This window comes from Pristis pectinata, chromosome 8 (assembly GCF_009764475.1).
Source record: "Pristis pectinata isolate sPriPec2 chromosome 8, sPriPec2.1.pri, whole genome shotgun sequence".
NCBI lineage: Eukaryota > Metazoa > Chordata > Chondrichthyes > Rhinopristiformes > Pristidae > Pristis > Pristis pectinata.
Window position 1 is genome coordinate 70,727,945 of NC_067412.1, and position 21,167 is coordinate 70,749,111.

General features: G+C 37.8%; 1 protein-coding gene across 1 annotated transcript in view; it reads right to left on the reverse strand.

Annotated features, from left to right (window-relative positions):
- Positions 1–21,167, reverse strand: part of xpnpep2 (X-prolyl aminopeptidase (aminopeptidase P) 2, membrane-bound) — an 86,676-nt gene that overhangs the window by 21,552 nt on the left and 43,957 nt on the right. The window contains exons 8-14 of the mRNA XM_052022309.1: positions 20,100–20,246; positions 15,484–15,585; positions 11,867–11,948; positions 9,583–9,778; positions 6,885–6,974; positions 5,808–5,917; positions 4,224–4,301 (exon numbers count right to left, since the gene is read on the reverse strand). Of these exons, the coding sequence (XP_051878269.1) occupies positions 4,224–4,301; positions 5,808–5,917; positions 6,885–6,974; positions 9,583–9,778; positions 11,867–11,948; positions 15,484–15,585; positions 20,100–20,246 (805 nt within the window). The remainder of the gene's footprint in view (positions 1–4,223; positions 4,302–5,807; positions 5,918–6,884; positions 6,975–9,582; positions 9,779–11,866; positions 11,949–15,483; positions 15,586–20,099; positions 20,247–21,167) is intronic.

A 21,167-nucleotide genomic window follows, 5' to 3' on the forward strand; every position in this document is an offset into this window, starting at 1 on the left:
ACTTAAAAATGAGCTTCCTTTTAATTTCAACATGTTCATTACTGCTATGGTCCCTGATGGTCAGGTTGCACACAATTTATTGAGGATTTTTGTTTAACATAAAGCAATTTTTCAGTTGCTATATTTTTCATGTTCCTCCCATTATTGTTATCCATTTCAATGCTGTTTTCAATGCTGCTCATTCCCAAGTCCTAAAGTATCATTTCAAATGTCGAGTTGCATCGGTCAGATTTCCTATAGTTGTGAGGATTCCTGCCATTCTTTCAGAGCAGAGAGAATTAAAGGCTGGATTTGGAGGAGCAGTGGCAAAGGAAGAGAATGGATTTGAAATCTCTCCACTGTTGTAGGCACCAAATATTTCATAAACTAATGGCTAAACATACAAATCTGTTAGTACGATAAGATGGACTCTTGACCTCACAATCTACCTCATTGTGACCTTGCACCTTATTGTCACCTTGCACCTTATTGTCTACCTGCACTGCACTTTCACTGTAGCTGTTACACTTTATTCTGCATTCTGTTATTGTTTTACTTTGTACTACCTTAATGTACTGTGTAATGAATTGATCTGTATGAATGGTATGCAAGACAAGTTTTTCATTGTACCTCAGTACGTGACAATAATAAACCAATTCCAATTATTGAATCAAGGAAGTCAAATTTTGAAAGCAGAGTTTTCATCTCATTAACTATCCCCAATATTTTTACTCGGACTCAACCGCATGTCACTAACTGTTGGCATGTACTGTATGTCTGGGAGTTTACTGATGAAACTGGCAGTTTTGTCACAATCTCCCTGCTTGGCCTCAGTCTTCTATGTCTTTTCACTTTCTCATTTCCAGAGAGTTGGAACATTTGACCAACTTACTTCATGCTAAATTATCATAAACTGCTCTTTTCTGCTCATGTCAATCCTTCTTCAGAGGACAAATAAGGGACACTTACACCAGACTGTGGCAACTCAGCTGTGTTATACCAGCTTAATGTCTATGCTGCAATTCTAGATTTATGTGCGAGTTAGCAATGACGTGTTTTGTAATATAGTATGTATCTAATTACCTATTGTTTCAGCAATAGTTACCAAGCTCAATAACTATTTATCCAAAGAGTAATTTGGCAGCAAGTAACATGTTCCTTACTCCCAATATTATTTCTAAGTTATAAAGTAGTGCAGATGGTGATTTAGAAATTGTTGTTCACTGGAGCAGATCTCTCACTATATCACATATTTAGCACATTAAAAAAAAGAGGATGAGTTCCTGTCCCATGCTCTTTCCACATTACTACCATTAAACTCTGCTGTATACCAAAAATATAAAGGAAAAGATGACCTCTGGGACTGAGGCCTAATCCAGTGGGGTAGAGGTTAGGTAGGCTCAGAAGAAAACGGTTGGAGATTTGATCAGGTCCTCGGCCAAGGGGTGTGTATAGACATTAGTGACTCCAATGGATCCTTGGTTGAGTTGTGTGAGCAGGGAGGATATCTCTACCTCACAGAGGGGAAGTGGTATTGGGGGAGGGGTTTGGAAATCAGTGTTTGGGGATTGGATGGGCAGGTGGATGGAATTGGAGTTACAGATCATCAGAGGGTTGAGTGGATTAGGAGTGAGGGTTGGCACCAGTGCAGAAGGTAAGTAGCTCTGAGTACAGCCCAGCCCAATATTGTGTTAGTAGTTGTCCTGAGAATGCCCAATGACGGGTGGTCCTGGGATAATATGAACTAGTTTCCTTTGCTCCATAGGAGAAAGGATGCCATTTGATGCATGAATTACACGGAAACCATGTCAGATGCACAAGCATAACTCATACTGTGATGCACCTAGAGTGAGGCAAAACAACCTGGATGTGTTTTATAGCACATTTCTCACCAAGAAAAGAAAAATTTCAAGTGCAGAGCACAGAAGGAAACAGTGCTCATGATCTAATTTATTGGCCAGTGTTGGGAAGGTTGATAATGATAAGGTTAAAATATTCATTTATGTGTTATCACTCAAATACCACATATCCAATTGACAGCAGGAAGAGGCAGTAACAACAAGCAGTAACAGTTATCAAAGCCCTCATTAGTTTTTGAAGTTACCATTTATAATCAGGCAAACTAGTGTAAATGACCAATCAAATCACAGTAATTTCTTCTGTTTCCAACTGTAATTTTCCTTCATTTACAGACCTAAAAGTAACCATCAGGGCTGAATAGAAATATAAAATGTATACAATTCTGATAAATAAGACCAAAGATTCAGTCAGTTAAAATTAGAAATGTCTCTTTGAGTAATACTAAGCCTTGAACAAATCTTGATCCAAAGGTTCAAATCCATTTTAAGTAGTAAGGGAGGAAAAATATAGACTTAGGGAAAAAAAACAAGCCATAATTAGAATACATCAAAAGTTCCAAGGTAGAGGGAATATGCAAGAATGCAACTAATCAAAGTCAATTGGTTTTGGCAAGGAAGTAACATTACTTGCATCCTAAACAAGGTTTAAAAAATTGTTGACAAATGGTAGGCAAAAATTATAGCTTGATTTGCGATCAGCAGCGAAGGGATAGGCCCACTGCTGACCTTGGGGGGGGAGGAAAGCTGCCCACAAAGATTTACTAGGCTAGAGAACGGAGCTCATCTCATTCCCAACATCGCTTTGAATATGGCGCCATCTATCGGGGATTTGTGGTGTCCAGCAACAGACTGCCTGATCTGATGGTCACCTTGCAGAATTTCACAGCAGAGAAGGGCCTTGCCATCAGGCCCCAGGCAGGTGTTGGCCAGCAAGATCACCTTTCCGGAAGAAGACAAAGTAAGTGTGAAATATCAATGTGTTGCAACAGTGAATCCGGTCTGCAGTCCCAGTCAGCCACATGCAGGCCACTCTTACACATTCGGTTATGATCTGGAAAGTACCATCTGAAAGGGTGGAAGCAGCACATGTCATGGTAACTTTGGAAAGAGAATACTTAAAGGGAAAAAATATGGCCTCTGAGGAAAGGGGTGGGGAACTGGAATTAATTAGTTCTACTGCAGATGTAATTGAAAACTGAATTTTCCTTCAAACTTGAATCATTCTATCATTCTTAAAAAATAGTGCAAAATGTTTTCAGAAAAATGAGAGAAAGAGGCCAACAAGATAGTTTGATTTGACCTGATAAATTAAGCTGAACGTTGCTTTGGCAGCACTATTAATTAGGCTTGCACTTGCTCATGGACTTCTTAAAGGTGTTTTCCATTGCAATTTGTGGTCAATGTTTCATCCAAATGGCACGTACCCTCTAAAGGATATCTGGAACCTGTTTGAACCGAGCAAACAACTGGGTATTTCCTTAACCAATTAAATTGAAGGTTTGGTAATGAGCAGCACAAACTCTGATACAGGAAGGGTAAATTAGAATTTTTTAATTCAATAGCAAATTATATATAGAAAGTAAAAGAAAGAAAAGAAAGATATGATTATGGGAAGATGGACAAAATAGCTGTGAAGGAATGAGGCTACAAAATTAATTTCAGTGCCAGAAAAATTGTTTGGATGGAAATTGGGTCTGAGGTGACATACTACCCTGCCCCTAAAGCCCCTGTGAGGGTTTGAAAACCAGAAACCTGTTGTAAGGGAGAAGGGTGGGTGGGTTGGAGAGTTGAGCCTCATATGAAAGTTGCCAATGACATTCAGAGATATTTAAATACTAATGAAATTGCAATAATTAAAAACAAATAAAAACATAAAACATTAAAACAGCTTGGTCAAAACCACATGAAAACACAAGGAATTATTAAAAATCATTAAAATGAAGCAGAAAAATTGGGAAAGGTAATTTGCCTTCCCTTTTGCACCATAACCACAAATCTAGAGTTCTCGTTAAGTTCACTAGGTGTCAGAACCTGTGTCAAATCCAACTGGTATGGGATTTGATTGGCAGTTCCCTAGAATACTACAGGGGAATTGAAGTAAGACTGGATTCCACTTTTGCATTCCTTGGGAAGATCAGAGACAGCTCCCAACTCTCAGTCTCACAGCAAATGCACAACTCTGTCATATTTCAGTTCAAATTACTAAAACTGGCACTTCCCTTTAGAAATGGTGGTCACAGCTACCAGGATTTTGCCTAGTGTAGAAATGCAATGTTAGTGAATAATTACACCTGTTGCCCCACTGACCCGATTTATTTGGACCAAGACATCTCATCGGAATCAGTTATTTCTTTATCTTGCCTGCTCACGTTCTTGTCCACTAACCTGTAGTGTGCAAGAGCTGCATTCAACCCACTGGCTGAGATGGTCTCGAAGCTGGGTCCTTTTGAATAATTCTGTTTACTGTAAAAGCAAAGGAGAAATTAATCCTTGGTTTTATTAAGATATCTTTATTAGTCACACAGTGAAACACACAGTGAAATGCATCTTGTGGGTAGAGTGTTCTGGGGGCATCCCGCAAGCGTTGCCACGCTTCTGGAATGCCCACAGCTTCCTAACATGTATGTCTTTGGAATGTGGGAGGAAACCAGAGCACCTGGAGGAAACTCACGCAGACACAGGGAGAATGTACAATCTCCTTACAACCAGTGACTGGAATTGAACCCGGATTGCTGGCGCTGTAATAGTGTTACACTAACTAGTACACCACCATGCTTATTAGTTTGTGATGATCACACAGTAAAATTATTTTCATGTATCAAAGATCTGAAAATTTTATTTGGTAATTATAGGAGTTAGAAGCTTCATCCATTTACATGACATTCCTCGGACCACTATTTTAATTGGGTGTCTGTCCATTAAGATAATTCAATTATTGTGTTGTGTTAAAATGGTACATAGTTTGTATACTAATGTTACCAACACTCAATTCTGGAATTACATTGGTAGAGGAGACACCATGGCTCTTTTCCATATGGCAATATTCCAATTATTTTTTTCTCCCCAGAGTAAAAGACTAAGTTCCCTCAGAAAAGTCCCTTATAAAAGGAAGGAAGAACTGAAACACATCGCAGAAGGATGACAATCTAGACTTCACATGGCAAAGTCCGTTGTGTTCATACTGATTTTTGACAGTGTTTTCATAGAAACAGATGATCACATTGCAAGCAATAGGAGTTATTACTTCAAATGCATTTTAGTAAATATAACACCTCAGTAAAACAAATTGTGTATGATGATTTTTTTTTCTGGAGTTGCTTCCTTGCAACCTCAATGCAAATAAATGCTGCTTGTAGTTATAGATAGATGTGGACTACATTTTTTTTTAAATTTTCTGTAACTGCATGTTCAGTTTAATGTAAAATAAATTCAAATCAGTTTTAGATCATGTAACAACATAAAATGCTGGAAGAACTCAGCGGGTCAGGCAGCATCTATGGAGGAAAATAGATAGTTGATGTTTTGGGTCGAGACCCACTGAGTTCTTCCAGCATTTTGTGTGTTGCTCCAGATTTCCAGCATTTGCAGTCTCTATTGCGTCTCTTTAGATCATGCAAGGTGGTTTATAAATGCAAATTACTTCTTTGATTCAAATTTTAACTGGGTGTCTGTAAGTTTACTTTAAAATACATTGACAAAATAATTTTATGTGACTAGATTAAGCATTCAGAAGACTTACATTCAGGGATTTTATGATTACATTTTATTTAAGGCTGATGAATAATTTATTATATTTGAGGAGTGGAAGTAAATAAATTTGATAACAATGCCCTTAGTTTTGAAAATATTGCTTCTATGATATTGCATGTTAGTAGATTGTGATTTAACTGAATTCGCTAACATTGGAACGGGGAATCAGCCAGTGAGCACATCATTGTATTTGTTTACAAACTTGCTGTAGGATTTTACCTGCGTAACTCGTTTAAATAAAGTGCACCTGACAGTTCAGTCTCTGTTCCTTTTGGAACATTTTTTTCCAGCCATACGAGGTAACATATGAGAGCGACTGCATCACGCACCTATGGAAAATCAGCAGTTGTAAAGGCAAATATTGCAGAATATGATAATCTACCCAACCATCACTGTCCCTAAATGAAGACCCTACTACCACCACCAACACAATCACAAACTCACTATCTAGGTCCAGAATTCCCCATGTCATATGGACTTTTCAAGCCCTTTAATTGTTTTCTCCCTCGTATAGAAGTTACTTTGACCATTTTAGCAATCTATTAGTAGTTTATGAGACTTCAAAACAAGCATAGTTGAATTATACAAGTGAATTTATCAAATAATTACAAATAATGCTGAAAGAAACTTCAACCACCTCCCTCCCACCCCACCTCCCCTTTGCTGGGTGGATTTGTTGAAGATGCAGGAAATGCTTTGACTTCAATCATTGAAAGGAAATAGTTTTGCTGGGATTTTTCCTGTTGTGAATACTTTCTCAGTTTCAGCTGGAGAGTGCTTTATGCTTTGTGAAAGTCATTTATACTAGTTGTAGATGCCTTTCCATTCATTTCCCAAGCAGGATTTCAGTTTTACATACAATTAATTGAGTTGCTGGTTAATCATAAAACAATAATGGGGTCAACAACCTTAAGATATAGATTTCGATGCTGCCTGACTTGAACCCCTGATATATATTGATAATTCAGTATAATATTGAGTGAGTGCTGCATTGTCAGAGGGACTACAAGAGTGTTCACTTCAATGTAAAATAAATTCATATCACTTTTAGCTCTTGTAAGATGGTTTATTATTCTTCCTTACTGTTTCCACGTTTTAATTACACAACTGGTATTTCTGACTCTCCCAGCAAAGAAAAATCAATTTGCACTGATTAATTATTTGGCCTAATATATGCATCTGCTTAAAGTGCATCTTTTATCACTACCGATACATGAACAGAATCAGAATGACATCTTGGCTTTCAGATCCCAGCTCAACCACCTTGTAGGTGCTTCTAGTTCTTTTAATACTCACATGGGCTGCTTTCATTCCTTTCTGCTCTACGGCATCCTTAGTAGCCTTGGTAATTTGAACTGGAGAGTACCTGTCAATGAGTAATTTTGACTGCAAAAATGGAAAGATGTCATCAATAACTGATTTTGAGGCCTACTTTTGAAAGATAGAATTCTTAATTTTTAAGCTAGCAATTAATTACCTTGAAACTTTTTTTTCTTATTGAATAGAAGTTAGACAATCTGAATGCAAGCATTTCTTTTGATGTAATTTCCAAGTATTTATTAGTATGCAATTTTGAAGCATATGTAATGTTAATGTGAACATTAATTATTAATGTAAGGCTGTCATCCTGATAAGGGTTGTGTCATGTGACTAACTGCTCTTTGGCCTACATCAAAGCTTGTAGAAAGTTCCAGGGGCAGTTTGTGAAGAGCCCTTGAGTAATCTATATTTTGACTCCTCGTGTCTCACATTGGAGCATTAAGCACACCCACTTTACAATTTTGAAATACAAATTCTTCCGTCTTTCAATAACTTAGCCTCTGCCCTATGTTGAAATGGAAGAATTTGGAACATAATTCTCTCTCATGGTTGTTATGTTGAGCTCGTGACTTTGGGGGGGATACACAATAAGTACCATTCGTTTTATCAGGTAGCATTGACCCATACAGCGAAACACATGCACTTACAGCCTAAGTTCTCAGAAGGCAAGAATGTACAATGACATAATGAGCTTGTACATACATTATTATGTTCTTTTTGGTGTGTCATCTATCAATTACAGATAACATGTTTCGGTAGGAAGATATATGGCAGCTTCAATGCATGTCGGGATGTCTTGACATAATTGTCTGCCTTGGGGATTGCAAAATGATGCTATGTAATTTAGACCTGTGATTTTCTGTACCAGAAGTCCTTGTCGATACTGACAATACATATCAGAAAATTTTGTACCAGTCTGAGAACAAAACAAAAGGGGTCTTGAGTATGTTTATTTTTAGTTAGGTTAATTCCAACAACAGTATGCCTCACAAAAGTGACACAAGTATTACTGGCCCTTGCATTTGGCAGGTTTGTGAATTAATAAGTAACAACAATTTTTATACATTGGCTTTACTGGATGAAAAAAACAATAAGACAAATACTAGGCAGAACTGGGTGTCTTTCACATTCTTACAGAACCTAATCCCTTCAAAGAAAATAATTCTGTGCATCTACTCTATCAAGTGCTTATCATGTTTTCAGTACTAATGAAATTATTATGTGGATGAGGATGAGAAGAGGATAACATTTTACCTTTGGGGATTCCAGAGGTAGAGCATGCAGCCTAATGAGAAGCTTTTGCTGGAGATACTTGTTGATGGTTAAGAGTGGAACTAAGCAAGGGCAGGTCTACTGAACTATATCAAAGGAGGATGTTATCATCAACTGTGCCAAAGGCAAGAGCAAGCAAGGTTTAAGAAGCATCATGATTATTCTTACAGGGAATAATATATTCTGATGAAAGGTCATTGACTAGAAATATTAAAAAAAATTCCAACAAAACTGCTAATGCTGGAAATCTGAAATAAAAGCAGAAAATGTTGGAAGTATTCACAGGTCAGGCAGCATCTGTGGAAAGAGTAAAAGAGTTAGTGTGTCAGGCCTGAGAGCCTGGCTGGAGAAGAAATATTAACCTGAAACCTTAATGCTGCTTCTCTACCCACAGATGCTGTGTGATCTGCTGAGTGTTTCCAGCATTTTCTGTTTTTAAATCTCAAATGTTAAGTTTGGATTCAAAGTTATTATACCCTTAAGTACTAGATAGAATAATTTCCAGAAGAGGAGTGAGTGGGGAAAGAGGGTGTGTGCATATTTAGCTGGAGGAAAATCACTAAGGTAAATAAATCAAGGCCTGGATGGATTCAGAGTGAGGGAAAAAATCTGGATTTCAGTTTGCTGGGATATTTGATGCCAATGGAGTTTGGAAAAGGCAACACTGATGGGAGAGCAGGATATTGTGGGATGAAAGATGCAGCATATGAAAATGGGAAGGAAATTTGGAACAGCAGTAAGGTGGAATTAGTTGAAATAATAAAATACAATATAGATTCTGATCAGCCATTCACAGCTTAGAAAATGATAAAATTATTAAAATAGACACAGTAAAACAACAGAGAAATGAATTCATTTTTTTTGTCCAGGACTTCATCAAGCTTGAGTATACTAGAAGGAGACAGTATACTCAAAGCATGCTTTCCTCCATTTTTTATTTTAGCAAAGTAGAATGCTATAAATCAGAGCTATCCACACTGCCTGCCACTTTAATTCTCCCTCTCAGTCTGACCTATCTGTAGTCTCCTACACAGTTACGATGAGACCCAATGCAAGCCTAAGGAACAACACCTCATCTGTGAACGTTGCAGCTTCCAGAGTCAATTTTAAATTCTCCAATGTTTGTTTTTCGTTTACATTTATCCACTTTGTACTTGCATATAATTTTTCTCATTTTTTTTTTCTAAAAATTGGGCCAAAACAAAGGCTGGTACTACTGGCTGAACACACCTAGGTCCTCAGAATATTACAAGAGGATAAAAGCAGTGACGGTGGAGGAATTTAGTTAAAAGGAGAGTGATCAGTGATTTCAATATGGCAAATATTCAGGAAGTAGCAAGTATATTCACTTTGTATTTGTAGAAGGCTTCATTTAAGCTTAATTGCAAAACTCTGAATTTACCTCGGGAATGACCTTATAAACACCGTAGGTTGTGTATCCTTGACCGATCCAGATGGTAACATCCCCTTTAGCATATTCTTCCACATTTTGTTGAATATCCTCATAGGGCTTCAATTGAACACATTCAGCTGTGGTACAACGCGTATTCAAGTCTTCTTTGATATTTGGAGGCAGTCGTGATTCATTCACAAACAGTCTGTTCATTGAAATATATTTTTAGACAACAAAAATACACAATCATTGGTTTTAACCTGTCTGAATTACTTAATTTATGTACTTTGTAAAATATCTACTATTTGCTAATCAGTTACTGATAATTATCTTATTGATGCCTCAGTACCAGTATCGATACATCTAATATTCTTCAGTATTAAAGCTTGCATATTGTATATGACCAGAAACATTTACTTTTCAAAGATTAAATTATGGATGAATTTTGAAATTTTGGAGGCCTAAACACCCAGAGAAAAGGATGATGAAGACATGATCTACATTTATTAGAGGGTAGACCATCAGAATGGTGGCAAACTAATGGACTATCCGAAATGGGAAGAATAAAGTGCGAATCTTTCACATTTTTTGTATGTCCTTCCTTAATGTGATAGCCTCTCCATGTTTCCATATTATTAATATTTAAGTTTAAATAACACTGCAGTGCAATGCTCTTTTGATATGCTATTATACATAGAGGACAAGTGATAGAAATAAAAAACAACTGCCAATGTGGGAAATTTGAAATAAAAACTGAAAATGCATGAAAAAAAATCATCAGATCAAGCAGTATCTGTGGAACTGATAAAAGGTCTCCGACATGAAATGTTAACTTCTTTTCTCTTTCCACAAATGCTGCCAGACCTGTTCTGGCATTTTCTGTTCTTCTTACAAGTCTACAGTACCTAGAGAATTGGAAACACTTCTCGTCTCCTTATTTAAGGATGGTCATACTTGCATTGGAGGCAATTAAGAGAAAGTTCACTTGTTTGATTCCTGGGATGAAGGGGTTGGCTTATGAGAAAAAAGAAACTGAGCAAGTTGGGTCTATGTGAGAGATTATTCACTTTCATATTTGTCTTATCATCCTACCTTGTCACTTCTAAGGTTAATGAATGTGTATTCCAGACCCTTTGTTGTTACATGTCTCTCCATCTTGTTTCTCCATGTTTTGCATTAACTCACACTTTTTGTATTAAATCAGATCTGCTATTTCCCTATTCTATTCATGTCCTCCTAAGTTCTGATTTTCTTTTTTAAAACCATGAAATGGTTATTACAGATTAGTATTAGTATTAATGTACAGAGACCTGCACTAATAATTACTGCACCAGCTTGAGAATTTAAATTTAGTAAATCTGGAATAAAAAAGGCTTGCATTGGTTTACCATCTAAATGCAAATGGATCACTTTAGGCAAGCACATCTGCTGTCCTTAAACTGAGCTCAGTGTGAATTCAGAACTATAAAAATGTGGGTCACGATAGTTGTCCTTCTGAAATAGCTCAGGCGGCCTTTCAATTCAAGGTCAATTAGGGATGGGCAATAACTATTGGCCTTGCCAGAGACACTCAGATCTTGAGAGTAAATATAAACAGTTTACTATTTACTCTGAGACCTTATTTTCTATTGAGCTTAGAGTTCAGAAGCCCCTTTCCCACCACCTGCAAGTTCCCCTCCAATTTGTGCATTAACCTGACTTGGAAATATTTTTCTATTGCTTCATTATCACTGGGTCAAAATCCTGTAACCCCCTACCCAATAGTACTGTGAGAGTACCTTCATCAGGAATACAGTAGTTCAAAAACATGGTTAACCAATAATATACAAGCCATACCAGCATCCTTTGAGCAGAAAAATATTCTCTATGTACAACGATGTCTAATTTTCTATTGAGCACAAAGCTCAGGCTTGCATTGGCCATGTGAGCTGGGAATTTCAAGGGAAACATTCCCTTCCCCACCCCTTACACCCTCCTTATCATTAAGGAAGTGCACTCATGCATGCGTGTGCAATATTTGGGTTGTATATGCCTCTTCCATACACATCATTTATGGTGTTACTGTGGCATAAACAGGGGCAAGGCAGAATGTATACAGAGCCCATCCAATAATGTGTGTGTGTGTGTGTGCACGCGCACACACGCATAATATGTTTAATTTGGCCTTCTTAATGTCGTTGCTTAAATTCTTGTGCTGGCATTTGATTGTTTCTGAGTTTCATCAGATTATTCATGATCATTATTGAATTTTTAACTCAAGTTGAGTTTAGCTGTGTCACAGTGTAAATATTACCTGATCCAATCTGCAGTCAACAATGTGTAAGTTTGGAAAAAAGGGTTGTATGGAATCTCATTCCCTCGCAGGTTGAACAGCCCTAGAGGAAAACATTCAGGAAAATTTATTATAATAAGTATTTTTTGCACAGTCGCCAAAATTAATACATCATTTATTTCCTTTTCATATTTTTTCCATTCTTATCCCCTTCCACAGAGAATATCTTATGTTGTCTTATGTTTATAATGACACAGAAGGAAGCCAATTGGCCTATCAGGTCCACACCGATTCCCTGGAAGCAATCCAGTCAGTCCCATTCCCCCTATCCTTATTTCACTTATTATACTTACAACTTACTTTTTCTCACATAGGTGCATCAATTTATCTTTGATATTTTCTACCATTAACCTACACTAAAGGGTAATTTACAGTAGCCAATTAACCCATCAGCACGTTTTTGGGGTGTGTGAGGATCACAAAGAGAAGATGGAAACTGAACACAGACAGAACCCAAGATTGGGATTTAAACTGGGTCCATGGAGATGTGAGGCAGCAGTACCAATTGTTCCGTCACTGTGCTGCCCACTGTATGCAAGCATAACAATCAATAAATTATCATTAAGCAAAGCACATATAAGTCAGTTACTGTGCTTCCATGTGATCCAGAACCCTACAAGAAGTCCAGGTACAACCTATGGAAGGCCATCGTGAGAGCGAAAAGGCAATTCCATGTGAAGTTAGAGACACAGTTGGATGCATAACAGCTATATCAGGGTTTGCATTGCCATTACATCCTATAAGGCGAAACCTAGCAGCATAAATGGCAGTGATGACTCACTCCCTGATGAGTTCAAAGCCTTTTATTCACGCTTTCAAAGTGTGCAAATCCCCACAGCATCTGACGACCCTGTGATCTCTGTCTCGGAGGCCAATGTCAGAACATCCTTCGAGAGGGTGAACCCTCGCAAGGTGTCAGGCCCCGACTGTATACCCGGCAGGGTACTGAAAATCTGTGACCAACTGGCTGGTGTGTTCAAGGACATGTTCAACCTCTCACTGCTGCAGTTGGAGGTTCCCACCTGCTTCATAAGGGCATCAATCATACCAGCATCTCACCCAGCTGATTGAGTGGTGTCACAAGAACAACCTCGCACTCAACATCAGCAAAACCAAGAATTGATTGCGGACTTAAGGAAGCAGAAGTCAGGAGAACACACACCAGTCTTATTTTAGGGGTCAGCGGTGGAAAGGGTGACCAGCTTCAAGTTCCTGTGCGTCAACATCTCGAATGATCTTTCCTGGGCCCAACACATTGATGCAATCACAAAAGAAAGCATGCCAGCAGCTCTACTTCGTTGGGAGCTTGAGGAGAATTGGTATGTCATCAAAGACTCTTGCAAATTTCTACATATGCGCGGTGGAGAGTATTCTGACTGGTTGCATCACCGCCTGGTATGGCGGCTCCAATGTGCAGGATCGAAAGAGGATGCAGAGGGTTGTAGACTTAGCCAGCTCTATCACAGGCACAGCGAGGACATCCTCAAGAGGCGGTGCCTCAAGAAGTTGGCATCCATAATCAAGTATCCTCACCACCTGGGACATACCCTCTTCATGTTACTACCATCGGGGAGGAGGTACAGGAGCCTAAAGACCCACATGCAATGTTTCAGGAACAGCTTTACCCCCCCCACCATCAGATTTATGAATGGTCCATGAACACTACCTCCTTAGTCCTTTTTTTTTGCACTATTTATTTTTGTAACTTATAGTTATTTTTGCATCTTTATGTCTTGTACTGTACTGCTGCCACAAAACAGCAAATTTCACAACACATGTCAGTGATAATAACCCTGATTCTGCTATGGAAACTATTTAGTGTGACCATACAAAAAAAATTTCCCCAAACACCCAGTACTCTGTTAATTATGGGCATTAGCCCTGAAAAATATACATGTAAGTGAATTCACCTCTGATATGTGTTTCCTGAGAGTGTTAATTAGGCCCTCTACCAAATCACAGATCCTGTCATGTGTATTGCATCCAGGTCAACAACTACAGTCAAACCTTACTGCAAACATTGTACACAAATATAAAATCAATAAATTATCATTAACCAAAAGCACATAAAGCAATAACTGTAGCTGTGATCATATTAGACATTTGTGGCCTACCATATATATCTACAAGTAATAAAGGAAAATTGGCCTTCTGTGTTAGAATCCCAAAAGTTAACCTATAATTTCACATTAAGATTAATGTTTAAAAAAAAATATCAATCTTCAGTCCCCAGAATTTTGACTCAGTTTGATGGGAAATGGATATATGGTCTGAAGAGTTTCTTTGGTGAAACAGATAATTTTGTGAGGTTAGGAGGAGCAAGAGAATCTTACATGGGCCAGCTTAGATTTCTGATTTCATAGATTTGACCCTCAGTGACTGCCACTTTCTGAACATCAGGCCTTTCCAAGAAAGCCCTAGTGGCTGTATGTGTAATCACTGGGCAGAAATTTCTGCCACTTCCTATGTTTCAAAAGAAGTTTAAATGAGCCTCAAGCTTATTCATTTGCCAAAGCTGATCCAATATTAAAATCTGGCCCACACACTTTCCAGTAGGGGTAGCAGTTTGTAAATAAGGTTTTTCTTTTTTCATAGCTAGGAACAATAAAAGCAAATGTGATGTGGCAGTGACAAGCCTCGGTCAGTTCAAGTTACAAGATATCTTTATTAGTCACATGTACATTGAAACACAGTGAAATGCATCTTTTGCATAGAGTGTTCTGTGGGCAGCCCACAAGTGTCGCCACGCTTCCGACACCAACATAGCATGCCCACAACTTCCTAACCCGTACATCTTTAGAATGTGGGAAGAAACTGGAGCACCCGGAGGAAACCCACACAGACATGGGGAGAACGTACAAACTCCTTACAGACAGCGGCCGAAATTGAACCTGGGTTGCTGGCGCTGTAATAGCGTTACACTAACCACAACACTACCATATAGAGGACTCATGGTTAACATGCTTAGATGACATTTCACTGAAGTCACTTTCTTTTTAGTAGCAAACAGAGCACTTATTTATCATTATTGCCAACTATAGTTTCTAGCCTACATTTCAACTGTACAATTTAAATGAAGATTTAAGTTTAATGATTTAAACAATTAACCAGAATTTAATGCAGAAAAAAGTGAAAGGTCGTTTACTCCAATTTTCCTTATGAAAACAGTCAAAAGATTAGAATCCAATTTGAGATAGATTCAAAAATAGTTTACTTTATTCAACACTTCCATTTTATTTAAAATTCTTTCAAAGTAGCTTCTGGTATGAAACAAGTTAATATTCAAAATTAGTCAGCAGTAAAATTTATTTCAATGAATAGGATGAATATCAGAAAAAATGGTATGAAAGGATGTACTCAAAGTAAGGGAAGTAAATTCGGTCATCCAGTATCAGTATTAAGTCTTGCCAGAATAAAGCTGTGTACACTTCAACATTATGTATAAATTCAAGCCTAATCAAAGGATATTTATTGATTTACCAAAAGCTTTTCACATGCAATCTCAAGTATTTATTTATTTATATTAATTTATTTACTAAATAGGGAAAAAGATAATTATCTAAAGGAATAGTTCTTACATGCAGTTTCGTCCAGTGCCGAGAGTAACAGTGCTGTTGGCTTATAAGGGTTATTTTTCATTTGTGCACGGATTTCTTTCACCTTTTCTTGCCACGTTCTTCCTGCAGTGCAATGTACAAATGATCAAAAACATTATCTCCTCACAGAAGAATGTATCTGGATTTCTGTATGAATGGTTCTTAAGAAGAAAGTTGCTCTTAAGCAGGACTTCATTTTAATTCTAGATTTTTTTTGTGTAGGAATGGCTTTCCTAAAACCAGAAACTAAACATATCGGGCAGGATTATAAGCAATCAGAACATTTCCTATATGTCAGGAAAAAAGGCTTGCAACCCTTTATAACTGTGTCTCAAAGACCACTTCATTGCTGATGGCCCTTAAAGTGAAGATATTTTCCTAATAGCAGCTCTAATTTTACCTTCACCAGTTACTTTTGCATTAATACTCTTTGGATACTGTGTAATGATCCAGATTTACCCATCAAATTAAGAGAAGGCACTTTGGTCAGAATCAGAAAATCTCAGTTTAGACATGGAGTAAAACTCCCTATACTTTGCATGTCTTCCAAAACTTAAGGGAACAAAATATCTGGTTACCATGTGTATGGATGATGCAGTTGGATTAAAAAATATTCTGCTGCTGATTTTGCTATAAAAGACAGCTAAAGTAAGTCAATTCACTAATGTTGTATATACTTCTGCAAATGTTTATTTTAATTTACTTCATTCCAAACTCCTTCAGAAATGAGTTCTTTGACAGAATGCACCAATCATACAGCCTATTCTTCCCTTGTTTCTCAAAAGAAAATTATTCTAAATGCTGGTAACGTGGCTTGATTTGACTTTCTACTACATTCATTTGGCACAAAGAAGTTTTCAAAAAACAGAAAGCTGCAAAAGTACATTTTTAATGTTACAAATTGTCCAAAATCCCAGTTGCACTGCAGGTAGGTTTATGGTTTAAATTTCCCCCCAAACAGTTTGAGATCAGGCAACTGGTTGAGAAAACTTTGTCTGGTTAATATTAATGCCTTATAAGAAGTAATCTATTAAAAATGCTAGTGACTGGATTTTTGTCTGGAAGAATTCCATTCACAAAGCAACTTTGAAGTGCTTTATGTCACGGGCAAGAATGGGATGCAATTTTGAAAAATAAACCCCTGTTAACTATCAATAAAAATGTTTTTATTTCAATTAAAATATGGTTTGTAGAGTATGTTATAAGATGAGACCATTGCTGGTCAGCCAATAATCATTGAGTGTCTATAGCCAAGAAATTGTATTGATTATTAAAGTGGTGTAGTACAGAGCCCACACTAGTTTGGTGTGAGGCTTCCAGGTTCTGATAATCTAATGTTGTTGGTAAAGTTTATTTGTCTGCAATGTCCTGTCTTAACAGAGAACAGAGTCTTTAGGCAGAGGATTGGGGGTGGTGGGGATGATTGGGGGTTAAGATCAAAAATGCAGGAAAAGGCTGTGAATGAGGGTGAATTTCCAGACCATCCTCTTTACTGAGAGTCTGGAATCTCATACAGGCCAATCAGCATAAGGGTTGCAGATTTCCTTCCCTAATGGACAATTGTATGGATTTTTTTTTTTGGCAATCTAGTAATTTTTTGGTAATCACTACTTATTCTAGCTTCCTTCTTGAGAGCTGTTTAATTAAATTTAGAGTCAGCTCTCTATTAGTCCAGGCTTCTTGATAACTAATTCAGTTATCAAGAAGTTATCAACATGTGGCTGTATCCCAGATATTGGATGTTCTGCAGAATTAGCTTTAGGAAAAATATTTTTTAGGATTTGATGTTAAAGGTATGGGTGATTAGGGCAAAAACAAAAAAATTAAAATAAAAATCCATTTATTCTGAAAAAGAAAGAAGTTTGCACCACTCATTACATGGGCCAGCTGATGCAGAGTTTGTTCTATGCAATGGTTGTCTAATCCATGGCTAATCCACCTTTCCCATTATCCACTGCCCATCTGATCCACTGCTTGTGTAATTCAGTGCCCCACAGTCCACTGTTCATGTGCCCACCAATCACCAGTCCACTTTTCACCAGATCTATTGTCTGCCTGAGTCACTATCCACCTGATCTGTTTCTCACCTATTCTGCTAATTTTGAATTGCTATCCACTCACTGATCACGCAATCTCAATTAAAATAGAGTTAAAGTTTTCTTTATGCTAGCTACATAATTTTCTTCTTTTTACGTAGGCCCTCAGGATTGAGGATGACTCACTTCCATTCCAATTCTGTGGGTTCTGAAGTGTCTGATGATTCCAATGCAAGATACTCTGCCAAAGGTGGGTCAGGAGGTATTTGATGGAGCAGAAAGTTTGGGATGTTGTGCACTTCTTCGGCTTTTTGGGTATGGTTTTCATGTGCCCTCATCTTAGAGATTCAAGGTGTTTAATGCCTTTCTGGATGCTGCTTCTCCATTTCAAGAGTGAGGATATTGCAATTTTTCAAGGAGGCTCTGAAGAATGTCCATGAAATGTTTTCTCTGGAAATCTCTCACTGTGACAGAGCCCAGTGGAGAGTATCTTTTTTCAGGAGTGTGGTGTCAGGCATGCAGACAGTGTGTCCACCCACTGGAACTGGTTGAGCACAATCAGAGCTTTGATCGAATCATAGGGTCATACAGCATAAAAATGGGACCTTCGGTTCACCATTCCATGCCAACCTTTTTGCCCATCTGCCCTAAATCATTTACCCACGTTACATCTGTATCCTTCTATGCCTTGCCTCTTCAAGTGCCAGTCTGAATGTTTCTTAAGTGCTGTGATTGTACCTGATTCCACCACCTTTTCTGGCAGTGAATTCCAGATGTCAACCACCCTCTGTGTTAAAAAATAACTTTTCCCTCAAATCCCCTTTAAAACTCCTTCCTCTCAGCTTAAACCTATGACATATTGTCCTTGATACTTCTATGGGAAAAGGATTCTGACTATCTACCCTATCCATGGTTCTTTTAATTTTAAATACCTCAATAAGCATCAACCTCAGCCTCCTTCACTGCAGGGAAAACAAACCCAGCCTACCCAATCTCCCCTTATAACAAAAGTCCTCCAGCCCAGGAAACATCCTGGTGAATCTGCTCTGCACTCTCTCCAGCGATAATGGCGATGTTGGCCTGGGAGCGAACGCTGATGTAGAATTGCTTATCCTGCCAGTGACTAGGAGGATGTTGTTGGGATAGTGTTTGTTGTACTTTTCCACTGCAATCAGATTCCTACTGTTGGCAGTTTGTATCTCTAAAGTAGACCAGAATGCAGAGCTCATTGTTGCCAAATAGAATGCGAGCTTTGTGTTGCACTTGAGATCTTCACCTTGAAAAAATCTTATTATCAGTCATCTAAAGGCTGTGTTGGCACACTGGAGGCAGTGGTGAATTTCATTACTGATATTTGCCTTGGCTCCCAAAATACATAACGTTTTTGTGTCATCATATTTCTTGATTGTCGGGGATGGTGCTGCGTAATAGAGGCAGAATGCCGAGGATATACATCTAACTGTTGTTTAACTTAAGGCCCATCTATTCATACACTGAAGAGGAAGTTTCAAAGGTGAATTGATGCCCCCTGCCTCTTGGCGTGCATGCACAAAAACATTATCTACTTTCTATAAATTGATGTCTGAGAGTTTGGATGTCTTAGCTTTGGAGTAGAGACCATGAAGGTTGAATAGTTTCCTATTAATTTTACAACAGAAGGGGTGGGGGGGGCGTCACAGAAATTACTTTGAGCCCATTGAATAAACAATGAATAATTTAGATACTTTAGCTAAGGTGCTTTGAGTCATTGACTACGTTCTAACAAGAGGGAAACCATTTATTTGGTTCTGTGGAAAGGAAGTGTTATTTTCAGACTTTATTTTGTGTTGTCATTATGATTTCTACCTGAAGTAGGGAAAGTACAGGAGGAACTAACAAAAAAGTGCTCATCATTCTATAATTCCTGTGATATTATGATTGTTGTGTTGATCCCTCAGGTACCACTGTTGATGTAATGGCATGCTTTATTGCCTATATCCCACATGGCTGAGTCAGTTATGTGAGTTGGTGTCAGGTAGCACATGCTAATCCTAAACCAAACACATGAATTTACTACTTTTAGGGAAATTAGAAACTGCTGTTGAAATCATATCCCAAATAAAGCCTCCGTGTGCTTTCATTCATATTAATTTTATTTTTCCCTCCACTTTTTCTGTAAGCGTTTCCTCTTGCTAGGGTTCACTTACATGGATGTCAACAGTCTTCCAGTACCACACCCATTTCAATGTAACCCTAGACAGATTGAAGAGCTATCCCACACCATGGTTGAGCAAATTTCCCAGCTTACAGAAAAACCTTAAGATAACTTTGAAGTTAGAGCATCACTGTGAAATGCAGCACAGAAAATGGCCCTTCAGCCCATCAAATCCTTGCCAATCAAACTCCCATTAGGTTGTTTGCATTTAAATTGTCTTAGAATGCCTGGGATACTCTTCATAATTAAGTTTCTTCAGGTTAGAGCTATAATTAACCTTGTTTTTAAAATGTCAAAAATAAGAGCATGATTTTCTTCCATAATATTGAAAGAACTTTCTTTTAAAGTTAACTAAAAAAATAATTTACCCACGAACTTAACAGGTACTTTGAAAATATCCTCTGTCGGTTTTGGTGGACGCTCCTCACCCCAGACGATATCCACCAAGTTGGATTCTTTGGAAACAAATTGACGTTTGCCTTGAACCAAAGCCTTGTTGTAACTCTCCCACTGCACTGTTTAAAAAAAAATCAGAATGTATTAATTGCTCTGATAGTATAGAGTAGCTGCATCAAAAATGTTGATAACACTTTATTCAGTTCATTGTACGTGAAGATACATTCTGAAGTATCTAGGCAAATTCTGTATCTGATGTATTTTACAAAGAGCAAAGGTGAAAAGACAATGAATCTTTTCTTGGTAGTATTTGGTCAGGACATCAGAAGAACTCACTGTTCCTCTTTGGTTTGTGTACTAAGACTGTTACTATTGCCTGAATTAACAAAGGTGGAATTTCATTTTAAGATTCCTTCTAAAGCACATCTCACACGAAGACACTCCTGCATCCTAATTTATTAACTATGAAATGTTATCATACTACAATATTCAAAGATTCAAATCTTTGATTTACCTTAAATTGTCTTCAATATTTGTAGATTAATATCCCTACTTCCATTTTATGACCATTGCCATTGACAATATTAATGGATGTATTTCACTTTTACTGTTATTATTCAACTCATAAGATCACCTAGTGGAGTATTTCCCAATATGAAACCCAGTTTGCCACTTCTTCCCATTTCCTTCCCAACACTTCCCAAAAAACATTTCAAGTATCTACCCTAAATTTGTTTTATGCAATTTTTCTCCCTTGACCTCTACAAGTGTTAAAATGTATCATTGTCCCTTAAATTTGACTTTTCATGAACTCTATATACTTTCTATTAATCAGCGATCATTTGTTCCTGCATCCGACAAGCCACCTATTTCCCTCAGACTTTCTCAACTTCACTCACTTTTACTTCTCCCTTTGATATGTTTCTTGTCCAGCTACTATTCTCTTTTGTTCGCAATACTGTCTATGCCATCAGTGGTGCAGCTAAGAACAGGATGGAAGAATGTTAACAAGGAAGCATTGGAAAGTGTTGGTGAGAATT